At 39.6% G+C, this 16,091-nt stretch overlaps 1 protein-coding gene across 3 annotated transcripts in view; it reads left to right on the top strand.

Annotated features, from left to right (window-relative positions):
- Nucleotides 1–16,091, top strand: part of glsb (glutaminase b) — a 31,988-nt gene that overhangs the window by 979 nt on the left and 14,918 nt on the right. For 2 of the 3 annotated variants that reach the window (XM_026295806.2, XM_026295807.2), the window contains exons 2-7: nucleotides 4,811–4,907; nucleotides 5,106–5,227; nucleotides 6,174–6,303; nucleotides 10,129–10,208; nucleotides 10,496–10,659; nucleotides 12,280–12,338. In XM_026295806.2, coding sequence (XP_026151591.1) covers nucleotides 4,811–4,907; nucleotides 5,106–5,227; nucleotides 6,174–6,303; nucleotides 10,129–10,208; nucleotides 10,496–10,659; nucleotides 12,280–12,338 — 652 coding nt within the window. Of the gene's footprint in view, nucleotides 1–4,810; nucleotides 4,908–5,105; nucleotides 5,228–6,173; nucleotides 6,304–10,128; nucleotides 10,209–10,495; nucleotides 10,660–12,279; nucleotides 12,339–12,380; nucleotides 15,472–16,091 lie in introns of those variants that run through there. The other variant, XM_026295808.1, reaches the window with a different exon arrangement.

Genomic DNA, 16,091 nt, shown 5'->3' with positions numbered 1-16,091 from the left:
GTTAAGAATGTTCCATGTTTCCATGTGTCCATTTACTTCCTGTCTTCTAGATGTTTCTACTGTGACCTTTCTCTGTGTGCGGTGTAGTGGCTGTAGCTCCCCAAGCTCTGAGCAGTTTATGAAGAAAGAACACTGCCGAATACACATAGAAACAAGAAACACCTTTCTAGTATTCTACATGCCAGACATTTGATCAAATATTAACGTATTCCAAAAGATTAGTCTTAGTGAGAAAATAATTCAGGGTGTTGGATCTAGATTTAGAAAATTTTGAAGTCATCTGTCCTGGTAAATGAATAAAGTCTATGTCTATATGAGTCCTTGTCAGTGGCAAAGCTCAAGTTTGTAGAAGACCTTTAGATCCACTTCTTCTGTCTTTTTGGCATTTTCAAATTGTCAGATTATTCCAGTTATTTCATTAACTTGTCAGGCATGGAATTGCAGGTGACTTATTTTTTTTATTTATTTTTTTTTATTAGGAATTTCTTTTGCTGTAGTTGGATTGCAGTGATCCGTAAGTATTTCAAATTAGCAGTTGAATTTTTTGCAGCCAGCTGGCTCTCTGTATAGTCACTGCAGTCCACATGCTTCACTTTTGAAGCTAGGCAGTTTTGATGTGATAAGTGCATCCAAAATTACTGTGATATTTCCTGACCTAGAAATGAGGAAATGGGAATGACAGGGCACTAAGGTCTGGATTGGTGGGTGGGGTAGACTCTGTGCCAATATAAATGTGCACTCCTGAGTTACATAGCCAGAATCCTCCCTGGGGTCAATAGCTTTCCAACCCTCTTATTCCCCCCACACAAGGAAAGTAATGAAATGTGACACAATGTGTAGTTTTTGTCACAGGTTTTGCTTTTTTCCATTGAGGTCCCCAGGCTTTGGGGGACAAATTCCTAGAAATAAATGTCAACACTTCACAGGATGTCTTGTCAAATACAAGTTCCAGGTATTCCCAGGCATTGCTGCCAATACAGAAGTCTTGTAGGATAAGTAAAAGTCTAGGCCACTAAAATATAAACAGAAAATCACCAAAGTTTTTTGAAAACCTCATGGTTGGGGTATAGGTAATAATACTCTGCTCTAAATGAATTATGAGCAGAGTATTATTATGCAGCACAAAAATCTTTGCTTTGAACTTGTGGTATGGAAAAGACAAATTCTCATCTGAAGGAGCGATATAGGCAAACCAAACATCTTCACCAAAGCACAGAGCTTCTGAATATGTGCGCACATGTTCAGATACTCAGGACAGCACCTTCTTTGGAAACTTACTGTTGTCAATACACTCCTGTGGTTCATATTTCATGGATCAGAAGATGCATTAATATGCTTTATGTGGATATTGCGTCTGTCAGATTACCAATGATAGTTCACAAGGGTTTAGCTTTAAAGCTAGTGGTGAATTAAGGGGGAAAGACCAAACCATTACCGAGTGGAACTGACTGGAAACTACACTGCCAGATTGGTGTGCCTCATAGACATGTTTTATAGTAAAAGCTTACTTGGCTCAAATCCATCTAGCACAAGCAAATTATAGGCTCAGTTACAGCTGTAGTATGTGGAGGTGGATAGGCTTAAGGTATCAAAAGCAGAGAAGTGACTGGTGTGCTACACATGACAGAAACAATAAATGAACGATACGCATGGTTTAACACACTGCTTATTAAAATTAAACCTGGGATCAAATATATGCCTGCACCCTCAGGCCAGATCACTGAATATTACAGTTAGCTTTTTGCAGCCTCAAATATACTTCTTTGGCCTCAAAGCACCTACTAGTAGTTTTAGTATTAGTTATTAGCATGGCACTGTTTTAACTGAACAGACAGGTAAATATGTTGGATGGCTAGACGTCTGGCATCTGAAGTGCGCTGAATAATAAAGTACTGACCATTATTACTCTGCTTTGACCCCAAAGAACTGCAGCTTTCACACAGATTTCGAAACCAGACTGTTCTGTATCTAGGCAACTCCTAACTCTAGTGCTTCACTTACACCAAAGAGCAGTCACATTTCACAGTATATACAAAAAAAAAACCCTGTGCAGTATCACTGACGTGTTAAATGATTCAAAGGTGTACCATCTTACAGTAACTGCAGTAGTTTAAGTTGGTGTATGGTATAATTGTTATGCATACTTAAAAACAAATTGGTTTGAAACAAGACCTCGGAGAAGAACCTCTGGGCAATTGAAATGTGAGTTCCAATTTCCAGAGTGAAGAATGAAAGAAACATCAGTTTACAGTTTTGTGGCTAATATCATCTCTGTCCATGAGGTTCCTGCATCTGAATCAGTCACCAAAAATAGACACATATACAAATTATTAAAAACTAACAAAAGAATGGAATCTCACTTGTCAACTACTGGTGCAGTTTGTTCTTAAACAAGGGGGCCTTTTGTTCTACATTAATCATTTAGTTCAGTTGATTTCACTCTTTTTGGACTTTGGGGGTTAAAAATATGCTGTGAGGATTTGTCATTAAATCATTTATTCGATGTAGTGTTAAGAGTTGTATTCAGTTTTGCAGTATACTGAAAGGGAACTGGACAAATGCTTCATACGTTGCCCTTTCTGCAGTGATTTTTGCAGTGGTTGCACATTTTGTAGCAGAAAGTGCACTCTAGGAACACAAACACTGTCACTGTTGGTGTTTAATGAGCATTTTGCAAACATTATTTCTGATTCCTGAACATGTGATGATGGAGGGTGTGCATCTTTGCAGATAGTTTGCAAGATGATGTGGGATCAGTGGTGCACTTATTGACTCTGGTGTATAGAAGGGCTGTTGTAGTGACAGATGCCCAGTCAATAACAGTTCTTTGAATTAGCCATGCCTGACAGACAGCACTTTAATCGATGTTTGTTTGCGCGTGTTCAGCTGCTGTTACCATGGCTGTACATGAAGTGTTTACTCTGTTGGGAAACAGAAAATGTGCCAGAAGGAGAGAAGGTGAAGGCATTGCAGGGGTGTAGACTAAATCCTGGAACTTCAAACGCTAATGTGGTCAGTGTGCAGCACAGCTAATATATTTGTCTGATGAGAAGCAGTATCTGTGCAGTGCATCTTCAGTTTAATAGGTTAAGTAGGAACAAATTTGGCTTTTCATTGGAATTTGATTGAAAGTTATGGTCGCCGATCCTGGAATAACGGCAAGAGAAGGTTGATTTTGAAAGTAGAAAACTGTAGAAATCCCACGCTTTGGATCTGAGTTCTCTCCAAAGCCACTCCTCCAGAACATGTGGCTGGCACGGCCTATTAATAATTCTAAAACTTCTTTTTAATTGTAGCTTTCTTTGAATAGTCTTCTGTTTGTGAACGAAAGCTGCAGTGGCTACGTTCATTAAAGCAAATGCTGCTAGTTGTGGATAAAAAATCCTTTATATCTGGATGAACAGAAATTATTGGAGGTTGGAGTGATTAAAAACATCTGTTGACTTGGTTAGATGTTGTTACTCCCACAAATGTAACATGAGGTTATCTCTTTAGATGCATCATACCAACTTTAAAGCTCACCCATGAGGGTGTGAAAAATTGACTCATCTTAAAAATCGAATGTATTTTTATCTTGTATTAAGTTTGGTTTACTGCACTGCAGACCTTGCAATTATCTAAAGACCAGCGTGTGAACAGGCCACTATGTTGGCTTTATTAATCCAAGAGCTGTGGCGGGCTGGGCAGGCCGAAGACGAGAGAATTCCTGGAATTTTGGCCTAGTCTTACACTGCTCCACACTCACCAAATATTCGTGTTAGTTGACACGTAGCAGGGGGCATTGTCTATGTATGAAAATATTCATATTTTCAGATTATATACCAAACTCCTTACACTAATGGTGGGGTCTGGTGTCAGCTGTTTGTGCTGAAAGACTCTTTTTAAAAAAAAAAAAAAAAAACTGGTGCTGAATTGAAGTACGACTTAGTTGTCAGTGCATTATTATATTTGTGTTTTCATCATGCTGGAGGTGAGCACATACTCATCCCAGGGATAGTATGCAAAATACCACTGTACAGTATAACGTGCAACACAGCACTGAAAACCAGTAAAGGAAAGCTGTGTAGCAGGCCACATTATCTTAATGCAGAACTGTTTAGCTATCTTACATACTGTCTTGTTGACAGTTTATACAGAGGAAGATATAAATTAGTTATCTGATTTATAATTGGTATTGCATAATTCTTAAGGATCAGGGCCACTCTTGTTGTGACAGTAGATAACCTACCCCATTTTTGTGCCAGTTCAGCTTCAGCTTCTGCTTTTCAGCTATCAAACATAACAGCGTCCATTTAGGAGAGCTACCAAGAGCCATCAGGAGACATTCTGTAATATTGTTCAATTCTACATTATGAAGACTTTGATCTTTTTTTGTACAAACACCTGTGTTAATGCTTAGACTTGGTATGGATCTTTCCGGTTTGTGTCACTGAAATCCCTCGCTAATGTGATAAGACTCTATTAGCAGCTACAGATAAGCTCTGTGTTTACAGGTGGGAAGAGTCTTAACTGTGGCCCATGCTCTAGGGCTGTAGTTCTGCAGTTGATATAAACCATGCCTCTACTACTGTGGAACTACAGTTTCTCTACAACTGTATTTTTTCTTTTCTTTGTTGCTATCCCCTGTATTTTAGTCAAGAGTCAACTCTAAAGAAAAATCACATAGGATTTTGAATAATGCAGAACAGTAGTAGTGCAGTAATAAGTACTTTGCTTCCTTGAAGCAAAGTAATTTTAGAAGAAGTTACTTTGAGTACTTTACTAGTAGTGCTGAGTCTTATACATGTCGGTATACTACTATCCATTCTAGGAGAAGAAATGCAGGCATCCTCCCCAGTCTGGAAGATTTACTCTTTTACACAGTCGCAGAAGGTCAAGAGAAGATTCCAGCACATAAGTTTCTCACAGTAAGTCTTTCAGATCCAGGTTATGTCAGTGCTTTTTGCTAATTTCAGTGTGACTAAGTGCATTAACTGTCATCTTAGTTTTTCCATAGTATTGAACTACACAAGTATGAAGTGGCATGCATAATTTCTATTTATAGTTGTTCTTAAACATTTTCTATATATATATTTATATTTATTTTTGGTATTTTATTATTTTAGGCACTTAAGGCCACAGGTCTTCGCACCGGAGATCCTCGTCTGAAGGAATGCATGGAAATCCTCAAAGAAACTCTGAAGAACACATCGGATGGTGTAACACTGGACAGGCACCAATTCAAGAAGCAAGTGTTGTCATGTTTAGCTGCATTATCTCCATCATGTACATCTACCACAGTGGCATGTTTTATTACGTTTCCCCAGAACCTGTATTCACTTAAGCTTAAAGCATTTAATGCAGTTTGATGACCATATTTTGAAGAGCAAATTCAAATATATTAATGTATATATTTGCATGTTGCAAACATCAAACAGCATTTGAGCATCTTGTCACTTCTCTAACCATATGCATAAGATCCTGCTATTCTGGCTTATTTTATTAGAATTCAGCCAGTATTTCTGTTACCCAAATGATATAGTAGTATTCTTATACAGTTACATAACAAACATAACATTTTTCCTGTCCTATAAGGAGAGATCTGTAGCTGCTTTGGTGCTTTGTAGCATTTATTCCTTGATTTTTAAATTGCACATGAATAAAAAAGCTGTTTCATATACGCTTTTAAGACTAAAATAAAATTGTATTAGTCAGGCTAGAAACGTTGAAAGCACAGGTTTATGTCATACTGGAGTCATGCATGTAGCAAATAGATGCTCGCTCAAAGAAAACTCTACAGTGTACTCGGATGAAAACTCAAACTTCCTTATTTCTTATTTTAAAATACAAGTGGAAGTTAAGATGAATTTTGTTTCAATTTTCTACTTGTTTTGCTTAAACCTAGCGTTGACACATCCCTGAAACCCATGGCTAATCACACTGTGACCATGAATTCCTACAGTCTGTTATCTGTCAGTAATCATTTATCACTATGTGAATTCCTGCTGGATTGCACTATGTGAATCAAAAAGCAGATGATCAGTATGCTATGATGAAGCTTCTTCATCATCCATTTTTAGTAACATTCACAGAAGTTTGTAAGACTTCAAGGTTGCAAACTTGGTTTTCAAACGTTTCCTTCAACTGCATGCAGTCACAATGTTTGAGCATGCTATTTGTGGTTTGTTCATCAGGTGTGTCCAGAGCAACATTGTCCTGCTCACTCAGGCCTTCCGCAAGAAGTTCGTCATCCCAGACTTCCAGTCCTTCACCTCCCATATTGATGAGCTCTATGAGAATGCCAAAAATCTCTCTGGAGGACAGGTCTGTCCTTAGACCCATGACTCTCTCTTTTTTTTTTTTTTTTTCTTCCAATTGATCGTAAATATTATTTAGCCATACAAACTCATTACCATCAGTCTGCATTCAGCTGCTGTTAAAGGTGTAGATCAGTGTTTGATCATAAATCCAGAACAAAAGCCGGCAGCATTCTGATCTCACTGAAATAAAAACCCACCCTAGAACATGTCAAAAGTATCAAGGTGGTGTTCCCAGCAGCAGTGAGCTGGGTGTTACTTTTACATATCGGTGCAGTAATTTTTATTTTTTATTTTTTTTTTAGGCAGCAGCTTACTATGTAGTGAGTCATGCCATTTTAGCTGCTGGCTACAAAAATTTTCAGACATTTGAAGAGAGGTAGCAACAATTCTGAATAAATGATGACATGTCCCAGATTATACAAACCTCCTGCAGTGCAACACGTGATCTCAGCTAAAAGGATCTGGTGACCACATCTGTACTAGAGGTGGCACATGGTAGTTCATGCCAAGTCAAAAACTGTGGATTGGAGTGCATGTAAGCCAAATTTAAAGTGAGGCAGTGGATGTACTAAGGGAAAGAAAGACTTCATGACTGGTTCTCAAAGTGCTTGCTGGAAAATCAGAATCAGAAATATTTTAATAATCCCTTGCAGGAAATTGTTTTGTTCCCATGCTCAATACCATATAATATTGGGGAAACAAAGTAAAGTTTAAAATGAGGATAAAATATGAATAAAATGAGTATGAATATGAGTAGAGAAAATAATGCATAAAAATACAATGTAAATGTATACCATTTAAATATACATATTGACATATATGTAAGTCTTGAACAGATTGGATAGCTTTAAAACTATGAACAGACAAATAGGGCAGGTTGATTGAGCAGAATGTACAGCCTCAACAACAGTAAACAGTCTGATTTTCAGAGGGAGGCATTGAACACCGGCAGGAATGAATTCCTGTCTGTGTTGCATCGTGGGGGAATGAGTCTGGCTGAATGTGTTTCTGTGGCTGAGCAGCACGTCATAGAGAAGGTGTGAAGAGTTGTCCTTTATTGATCTTATCCTGGACAACATTCTCTTCTCTGACATTGCTGTCATAGAGTCCAGCTCCTCTTCCACAACATGGCTAGCCTCGCAGATGAGTTTATTGAGTCTGTTGGCGTACTTCACCCTCAGTCTGCTGTGCCAGCACACTACAGCATAGAGCAGTGGTTCCCAATTCTGGTCCTCAAGGAACACTGCTTTCCAGCTGTCCCTGCCTTACCCACAGCTGATTACCTGGTTCAGGTGTGTTCAGCCAATCAGACGCAGGAAATGCAAGGATAGTTGGAAAACAAGCAGGGCAGGACTCATAAAACATCCTCAGGTGTTGAAGGACCTCAGCTGTCTCAGGGAAAAACAGTCTGCTCTGGCCCTTCCTATATAGGTAGTACAATTTATTGCCCACATATACCCTTAAGCATTTGTACTCCTCCACAATGTCCACACTGACCCCATGGATAGAAACATGCCTTCCTCATGCCTGCTAACAGGTCTCTTGTCTTTGTCATGTTGAGCTGCAGCCAATTCTGCTCACACCAAGTGGCAAAGTTATCCACCACACTACTGTGCTGTACTGTACTACTGCACAGTTGTCAGAAAACTCCTGAAGGTGGCAGGGCTCCATGGAGTAGCTGAAGTCTGGGGTGTAGAGGGTGAAGGGGAAGGGGAAGGGAAAGAGAAAGAGGACAGTCCCCTGTGGTGCCCTAGTGTTGTTAATCACTGTCTGACATACAGTGCTGCAGACACGGGTACTGTGATCTGCCAGTCAGGTAATGCATAATCCAGGACACAAGGGGGGCATCCACCTGCTTGCCGGCTTGTCCAGATGGGTATAGACATGATTGAGCCGGTAGCTGATGGTGTCCTCAACTCCTAGTCGGAGCTGATAGGCAAACTGTAGGGGTCTAATTGTGGTCTGACCATGAGCCAGAGCTGATTTAGGATGACTCGCCCCAAAGTCTTCAGGATGCGTGGTGTCAGTGCTATGGCTGGATTCATAGTATCAAATCTGTTAAAAGACAGATTCAGCTCGTTCACCCTGTCCACACTGCCTTCAAATCCTGCCGTTGGTTGGGCTGAAACCAGTGATGGTCTTCTTGCCACTACAGACCTCTGTCATGTTGTTCTGCTGGAGCTTCACCACACTCCAGCTTCCTCCTGTACTACTTCTTGGCCTCCTGGATCTTTTCTTTCACTTCCCTTTGGATTGTTCGCACCTCCTCCCTGTTGTCAGCTGTGAAAGCTGTCTATTTGTTCAAGATGGCTTTGATGTCTCTTGTTACCCACTGCTTGTTATTTTGGCAACAGAGGACAGTCTCTTCTGGTACAACAGTATCAACACGGAAGATGATACACTCTGTGAACCCATCAATATCCTGTCCATGCAGCTCACACAGTGTCTGCCAGCTTACATACTGGGTGAGCATTCATAGTGATATGATTATTCACCGGATATACAGGTGTATCCCAATAAAGTAGAATATCATCAAAAAGTTGACTTATTTCAGTAATTCAGTTCAACTTCCTGGGTAGGTAATATGGTCAGAGTCCAATACCACAGAATTCAATGTCTGGGCCACAGATACACTCCTTGATGGTGATGTGAGCAGGATTGCACCATCTGTTGTTGACAATGAGTCCCCCTTCTTTACCCTTACTGCTCTTGGTGCAGTCTCTGTCTGCCCTTACAGTATAAAAGCCCTCAGTGGAAACATTGTCATTGGGAATATCCTGGTGCAGCCATGTCTCAGTGAAGCACATTAAGCTGCATTCCTGATACGCTCTCTGATTCTGGGCTAGCACCGTCAGCTCATTCATTTTGTTTGCCAGGGACCTGACATGCCCCATGATGAGACAGACATGGCTTATATCTTCTCTGCTCTGTAAGCCTCAATTGTCTCAACCTGTCCATCTTCCGCCACTGTTTCTTTCCCCATCTGCACCCCCGTTGTTTTCTTCCAGATTTGAGCACAGTCAGGATCGCACCTACTTCATTTTATTTTATTCTAAAATTGTGTACATACTCCATATCTATATAAATGTTGGCACCAGACACCAAGACAAATTCCTAGTAAATTCCTAATAAAACTGATTTTGATTCTGATTATGAAGAGCTACAGTTGTGAGAGAGACATTTTCAATATTATGAAACTGAATCAGAAGGAAAGCGAGGTGTGTCTTATACACTTTGTAAGCAAGGTGTGTCAGATGAAGATTTTGGCAATACGACAACCAACCAACCAACTTTTATGGGTCCACCCTGAGTTGGATGAAAATCAACCAGTTACAATGCATCAATACATCGTTACTGAATCAAATCGTGGGCCTCCGAAGCAAAATCGAATCTAATTGTGGAACGCCTAAAGATTCCCACCTGTAATACTGGACCGGCTGGCCTCAAGTCAGTCAGCTGTTGCCCAGAGTGTTATTGTTGCACTGTGAAGCTGAGGAGAAACAGTACTGCAGCAAATAAACAGACAAAAAATAAAAAGACAAACATTTTAAACGCCACGATAAGAAGAAAATTAAAAGTAGATAAATGAAAACGCAAGTAGAGAAGTAAGTTTAAAAAAGTTACGTTTTGACAGCAACAGACACATGGATTGACGAATGTGCAAATGTGGAAATTGACTAGGTGGTGGTGGTAGAAATAGATAAAAAGATGGGAGAGTAAGTAAGATTTCCATAAGCATTCTGTTGAAACTTGAGTCTCAGCTGAAGTCAGTGGTGTATGGTGAACTGCTGCACCAACTCTCTTTCAAACTGTCTTACCTCTGTTTCAGGTTGCAGACTACATTCCTCAGCTTGCCAAATTCAGCCCTGACCTGTGGGCTGTTTCTCTGTGCACGGTTGATGGGCAGAGGTGAGACCAAGTTTTAAAGGGAAGCTGCAATGATTTTAGGGATTTGCATTATAATGTACAGGTGCTGGGTTTCCTGTGCTGCACTTTAACAGTTACTGATAAAGCTATACTTTTTATGTTTTTCCCTGAATAGTCCCATTTTTTTCTATTTATTAGTAATGACAAGCTTCTTAATTAGTACATTTTTTCATGCCTTCTGTTTCAGGTCCTCATTCTGAATGCCTTGTCTAATCACATACTTCAGCTGTTTTGCCTGCCTAGGTAACTTTACTGTTTGTCTTTCGTAGACACACAGTAGGAGACACCAAGGTCCCTTTCTGTCTGCAGTCTTGTGTCAAGCCTCTGAAGTATGCAGTTGCCGTGCACGACCACGGCACAGAGTACGTACACAGTTTCATTGGGAAGGAGCCCAGTGGCCTGCGCTTTAATAAACTCTTCCTGAATGAGGAGGGTGAGTTTTCTTCTTCCTTTTGTTTTTCTGTAAGCTTATCATCACACACAGTTGTTCTTCCTCACATAGTTCAGACAGAGGCCTAATGTAAGCTTGATAATAGTCTATTCCATAAGTCACTAACAGGCGGACCGCGGTCCGGGTACGGACCCAGAAGCCGCCCCATACAGACCCGGACATACAGCCAAAACAGAAGATTGTGATTTAAAACCTAACGGGGCGCTTCTATTTCTACCGGCGCAGCTTTTTTAGACTTTACGGTAGTGGAAACGCACAGACCAATTGCATGCGAGTTGAGCCATCCCACGTGATACCACTCAGCCAATCAAGTCGCACAGACTGCTAGAGTCGTAATGTTAACATTACTGGGATAGGCTTGGACACTGTCCATTAGGACTCTACAGTGTAAACAGTGCTAGAGGCAAGTTACACATGAAAAGACAGTAGAAAGAAAAAGAAAGAGAACCATACATGTAGAAAACAAAGGGAGAGCAACAGAGAAATAGAGAGAACTTAGTTAATGAGAGAACATTATACATATCTACAGCCATACATATATGTTCAGTTGTATGTTACATGACAATAAATATTGTCAAAACAGTTTTGAATTGTACTGAATTCATTTGATTTGACAGTCAGGTATTGATTACATGCAGATGTTGATAAAACTATTAGGCTGCTTAAATACATATCACACTAACTAGTTAGACATTATGATCTTCCGGACCTTTGCTTCAAGAAATTTTCTCTAACTGGACCTCTTTAAATTTTAGTTGAATACCCCTGGTCTATTCTATGTGGTGTCAGCACAGGATTTTATCTGAGTTTAGGAAGATTGTGAAATCAAAATATCATCATCAACATACACGATCCTAAAGTCAGAAGTTGTAGTTGGTTTGTCAGAGGAAATGCCACATTCCCCAGGATGGTACTTCAGCTGCGCACGGCTTGTCACATCCTGTGTTGGAGTCAACATATCACAGGAAAATCATGTGGTTGTTCTGTTATGAAAGGCGATCACGTCAGTGATGAAATGCAGGTTCTTTGTGTTCTCCTGTATGTCAGAAGTCCATTAACGTCAGCAGTTGACAAATGAATAAGAGGCATGTAACACTGTATTGTAATTTTTACATCAAACTTTTTCCTTCAGATGAAAACAACTGTCTTTGGCTCATTTTGGGCTCTGTGCTGCTCAGTGAACAGATAACCAATCAAACTCACTAACTCAAACTGGAGGAATTCCTTTAACTACTCTTAGCATGAAATATGTAGTTCCACAGCTGAATTTAGTTCATCCAAGATACTGGAGATATAACAAATGGCAAGCACAGGCTGTATGTGCACACTATTATATGAATTTGGTTACTTGCCATGCAAATTTCCAAAATGAAACTAAACCGTAAATACACACATTCTGCCACTTTTTTTATTTAGTTTATAAAGCCCCTCACAGCACAGCTGAATTTTTATCTGTGATATGTTGAGTCAATTTGTGCTCTCCTTGAATTTGATACTAATTGTTTGGTGTATATACAGAGCTCACAGAATTCAAGAGATGTGACTAAACATTTACACTTTGATCCTCTATGGATTATTAACTGGGCTCCTGTTGTTTTGCAGATAAGCCCCACAATCCCATGGTGAATGCTGGCGCTATTGTTTGTACCTCCCTGATAAAGGTAAAAGCAGTAATCCTCTTTTCCCCCTGTGTGTGTGTTTAATGTCCAGTCCGTTTCATTTCCACTGAAAGCGCGGGTACAACATTCCTTGTCTGGTGGGTATCATTGAGCTGCTTTATCTAGTAGGTAAAATGACAGTTAAGATAAATATTTGCAGCAGATAAGAATTGGTTGTTTTACAGTGGCCACACTATCGTGGTTTGTTTGTACACAATGAAAGCCAATGTAGAAAACTAGTACAGGGTTTTTCAGACTTAACATCCTGCCTGAACGTTGTCAGAATCTTTTGTAGTTATTATTTTGTAGTGTTGCTACTGACTGAGTAGACTATGGACCTCCAAGTGTGTCCAGATATTTATGACTGTTGACTCAGCTTGAAGAATTTTTAGGTCACTACCTTAGTCCACCGCCATGTGTCTTATTGTAGTGATTTGTACTAAACCTCCCTGAAGGGCACTTAGACACCCCGACCCACTCCCTGTTGTTGTCCCCACTGAAAATAACATGGACAGAGAGCTAATCAAATGCAGGTGCACACAGACAACAGCATGTTGCGGATGGAGACAGGAAGTCATATAGAGCCTGTCCCAATCCCACAAAAATGAATCACCTGTCATCCATCAAATCAAATTTCACGTTGGCAGTGCTGAATTTTTAAGCTCAAAGGATGAGATTTGGCAGTTCTCTATTTTTAGTCTATTTACCACAAATCTCACACAGAGCAACAATGAATTTGGTGTGCTCACTGTAATGTTTATGAATCCTCAGCCACATGACTGCACTGGGTGACCTGTTTTGTTTTTTGGAAAACATGTGGTGTGCACCTTATTTCAAAAACAAAATAATAAAACAAACGTGTCATCCAATGCAGGAGTGTGGTTTACCGCTATGTTTTTAATTGTCAGTCTACCAGGTCCTCGATTCACAGGCTCACATACGAGCTGTCTCTGAACACCTCAAGTATGTGCCAGCTCTGTTCTCTGCTACAGAATTCTAGGAATGGTATTTGACTACATGTTTTTCTAGAGGTGGGGTTTGTTATGCCCAGTTATGGCTCAAGCTTGTAGACTTTAAACTGAATTGCATTGCATGACTAATCAGATGCATCATCCTTGATGCATTCTTCCTGATGTTGAAAGAGACAATGTGCTGTTAGAGGTGTGGTGGGATTATTAGTTTTAATTTGACCTGAGAGGGAAAATATTTATTTAAATGGTACCAAAACCACTCTCTAAACGCCATGAATGTATAAAGAAGCATGCTAAAGCATGCAGACTGGGTGATGATGATTTTTGATGTTGGATCTCTTGTACTTAAAGGGAGTAGACAGCAGAGTATGGGTCCCAGGATCTGTGTGTTTGCAGCATCCATATGTAGTTAAAAACCTGTTTCTTTTTTCAAATTATTTTTTACACCTGTACTTCATGTGCAATATCAGAACCCTGCCAGGTCATTTCTGTTGACAGGGAAATCAGTCAGACATTTTGGGACTGATTTGCAAATTGTTGCCTTGCACAATTAGAGTGTGCTGTTGTGATGCCATGCCAGCAAATCAATAAGCCTTCACTTTGGTGTTATGATTACTGCAGTGCACAAGCTTATGTGACATTTTCATTACATCGGTACATTTGATACACAGTATTGTGCAGAAGTTTTAGACACTTTAGATGTTAGATTCTTATCACACTACACCATCATAATGAACCCACTAGAGTTCATGAAGAACTATTTTCAGGAGTCCACTAGTCCTGCAGCAAATGGTCTGATCCCTGCAAATGATTAGAGTAATAATTAGATTAAATTTGGTTTTCTTTAATGCACTTTGTATAAACTTAAATGATTGTTGAAAAACTATTTATGTAATTTATGTTAATAGCATCCCCTGTGTATTTTTGCTGCCTAAAACTTTTGCACAGTACAATAGTAAGTTAAAACAAATCACAGTGGCATGAATTGTATGGCAAAGTACTACATTGCATTTAGGTGCATAACAGGAAGAAGTTATCTATGACAAAAGCCATTAACATCTATGCAAGCATTCAGACACCCAAACAGTTGTCTACTTAAGTTTTTAGGACACTTAGAGGAATTGTTACTCTGTAATAACCTTAAACCTCAGTGAGCTTGCAGAAGCACTGGACATTGATTTTAAACTTTTGCCCGTATTTAAAAATATTTCTATGTGCACAAAGATCTGGCTTGAGTTGGAACTGTTTTGATATGCTACCTAACCAGTGATGCCAGTTGTCACTGTCACTCCCTGTGATTTTATTTTTTTCTTTCAGCATAGTGTACAAGACAAAACAAGTGTGGCCATTGAGACTTTCTGTTTCTGTTATTACTCAAGTCCTTGACTTCAATCACATGTTAAGTCCATGGTGTCCAGTTGAGTAGTCTTTAGTGTACTTCTACATGTCAAATTGGTAGCAATCCTTATGATAAGCTAAACATGTCTGGACTCCAAATCTGTATGTACACTAGACATTGATATTGATCTTATCCAACTCTAACATAGGAAGCATGTAAGTCTTTTCAAATGAAATGATGGACTCTTCCTTAAACATTGCTGGCAGTGGTGTGAGCAGATCTATGCTGGGCTAAGACAAAACACACTGTAATGACACATCACCTGTTACTGTATATGAAACATCCTTGTTCTACACTCGTAAACACTATATAGTCCAGAGTCTTCTTACATTTTCAATAGCTCCATTCCTGTGGTTGCAGTAATCATGTTTAACAAGTTGCCCAACAACTTTCATATTGTTTAAAGTGCAGAGCTATATGGTACTTTCATCACAGCAAACCTGCAAAAGTGCCTATCATGCTGTGTAAATCACACCCGGAAATCATTCAAATGTGCACAACCACTCACCACTGTCATCAGTGTCTCAATATGTTGTTTTGTTTTTCTGAACTGAAGCACAAATGCCAAGCCATTGTTCGGGTTGACCAGTTAGCCGTGACTTTGGTGGAAAAACTATTGGGTGGTAGCCCTGCCTGTATGCCCCAAACTGTTGTTACATGGTACTTCAAGGCTACATGTTGTTGCTGTTTTTGTATGTTGTTGCATATTTTCCAGACTTAGGAACTGTGGGAAATAATGACTGCTGCTGCAGGTCAAATGACGTTGGTAATTTTTTCTTCCTTTTCCATATCTATCTCCTCACTCTTTCCCAACCCCCTTATCCTCCCCCCTCTTCTCTCTTTCTCCTTTACTCAGTAGAAACCCCATTTTAGTCAATCTTTAACACCTCCATCAGCGTCACTTACCTTTTCTTCTACGCAGTTAAGTGTAGAACCTGAAAGTCAGTCACACTATTTTTCATGTAAAGTTAAAAACCATCCTAAACATAAATATTTTTGTATTTTAAACTTACAACAAATGCTATAGCACTTTAAATGTGCATGTGTGTCCATTTTTCTTTTGCTGTGTTTTCATTGTGGGAACAGGGATCATCAGCTAGCTTGTGATTTGATAAATGTACACTGAGCTTTAAACAGTGAATTTTATTGACAGAGGAAGAATGTCCCTCCCTTTTCTGCTCCCTCCCCACTGTTTTGGCTGACAGGCTTTTTGAACAGATGGCACGTGTTGATCTATACTAGACACTCATCCTATAACACGCGCTCACATACTTGCATTAAGCTAATTTGTAATACAAACTGGCCTACACACACACATATACACACATACCTCTATCCCATCACACTTTATGTAGAAACATACTGTACACACAGTCAGAGCTGTAA

The sequence above is a fragment of the Mastacembelus armatus genome, chromosome 21, assembly GCF_900324485.2.
Source record: "Mastacembelus armatus chromosome 21, fMasArm1.2, whole genome shotgun sequence".
In the NCBI taxonomy this organism is placed as follows: Eukaryota; Metazoa; Chordata; class Actinopteri; order Synbranchiformes; family Mastacembelidae; genus Mastacembelus; species Mastacembelus armatus.
The sequence above is the reverse complement of the archived record's forward strand: the minus strand, read 5'-3'. Positions and strand labels throughout refer to the sequence as shown.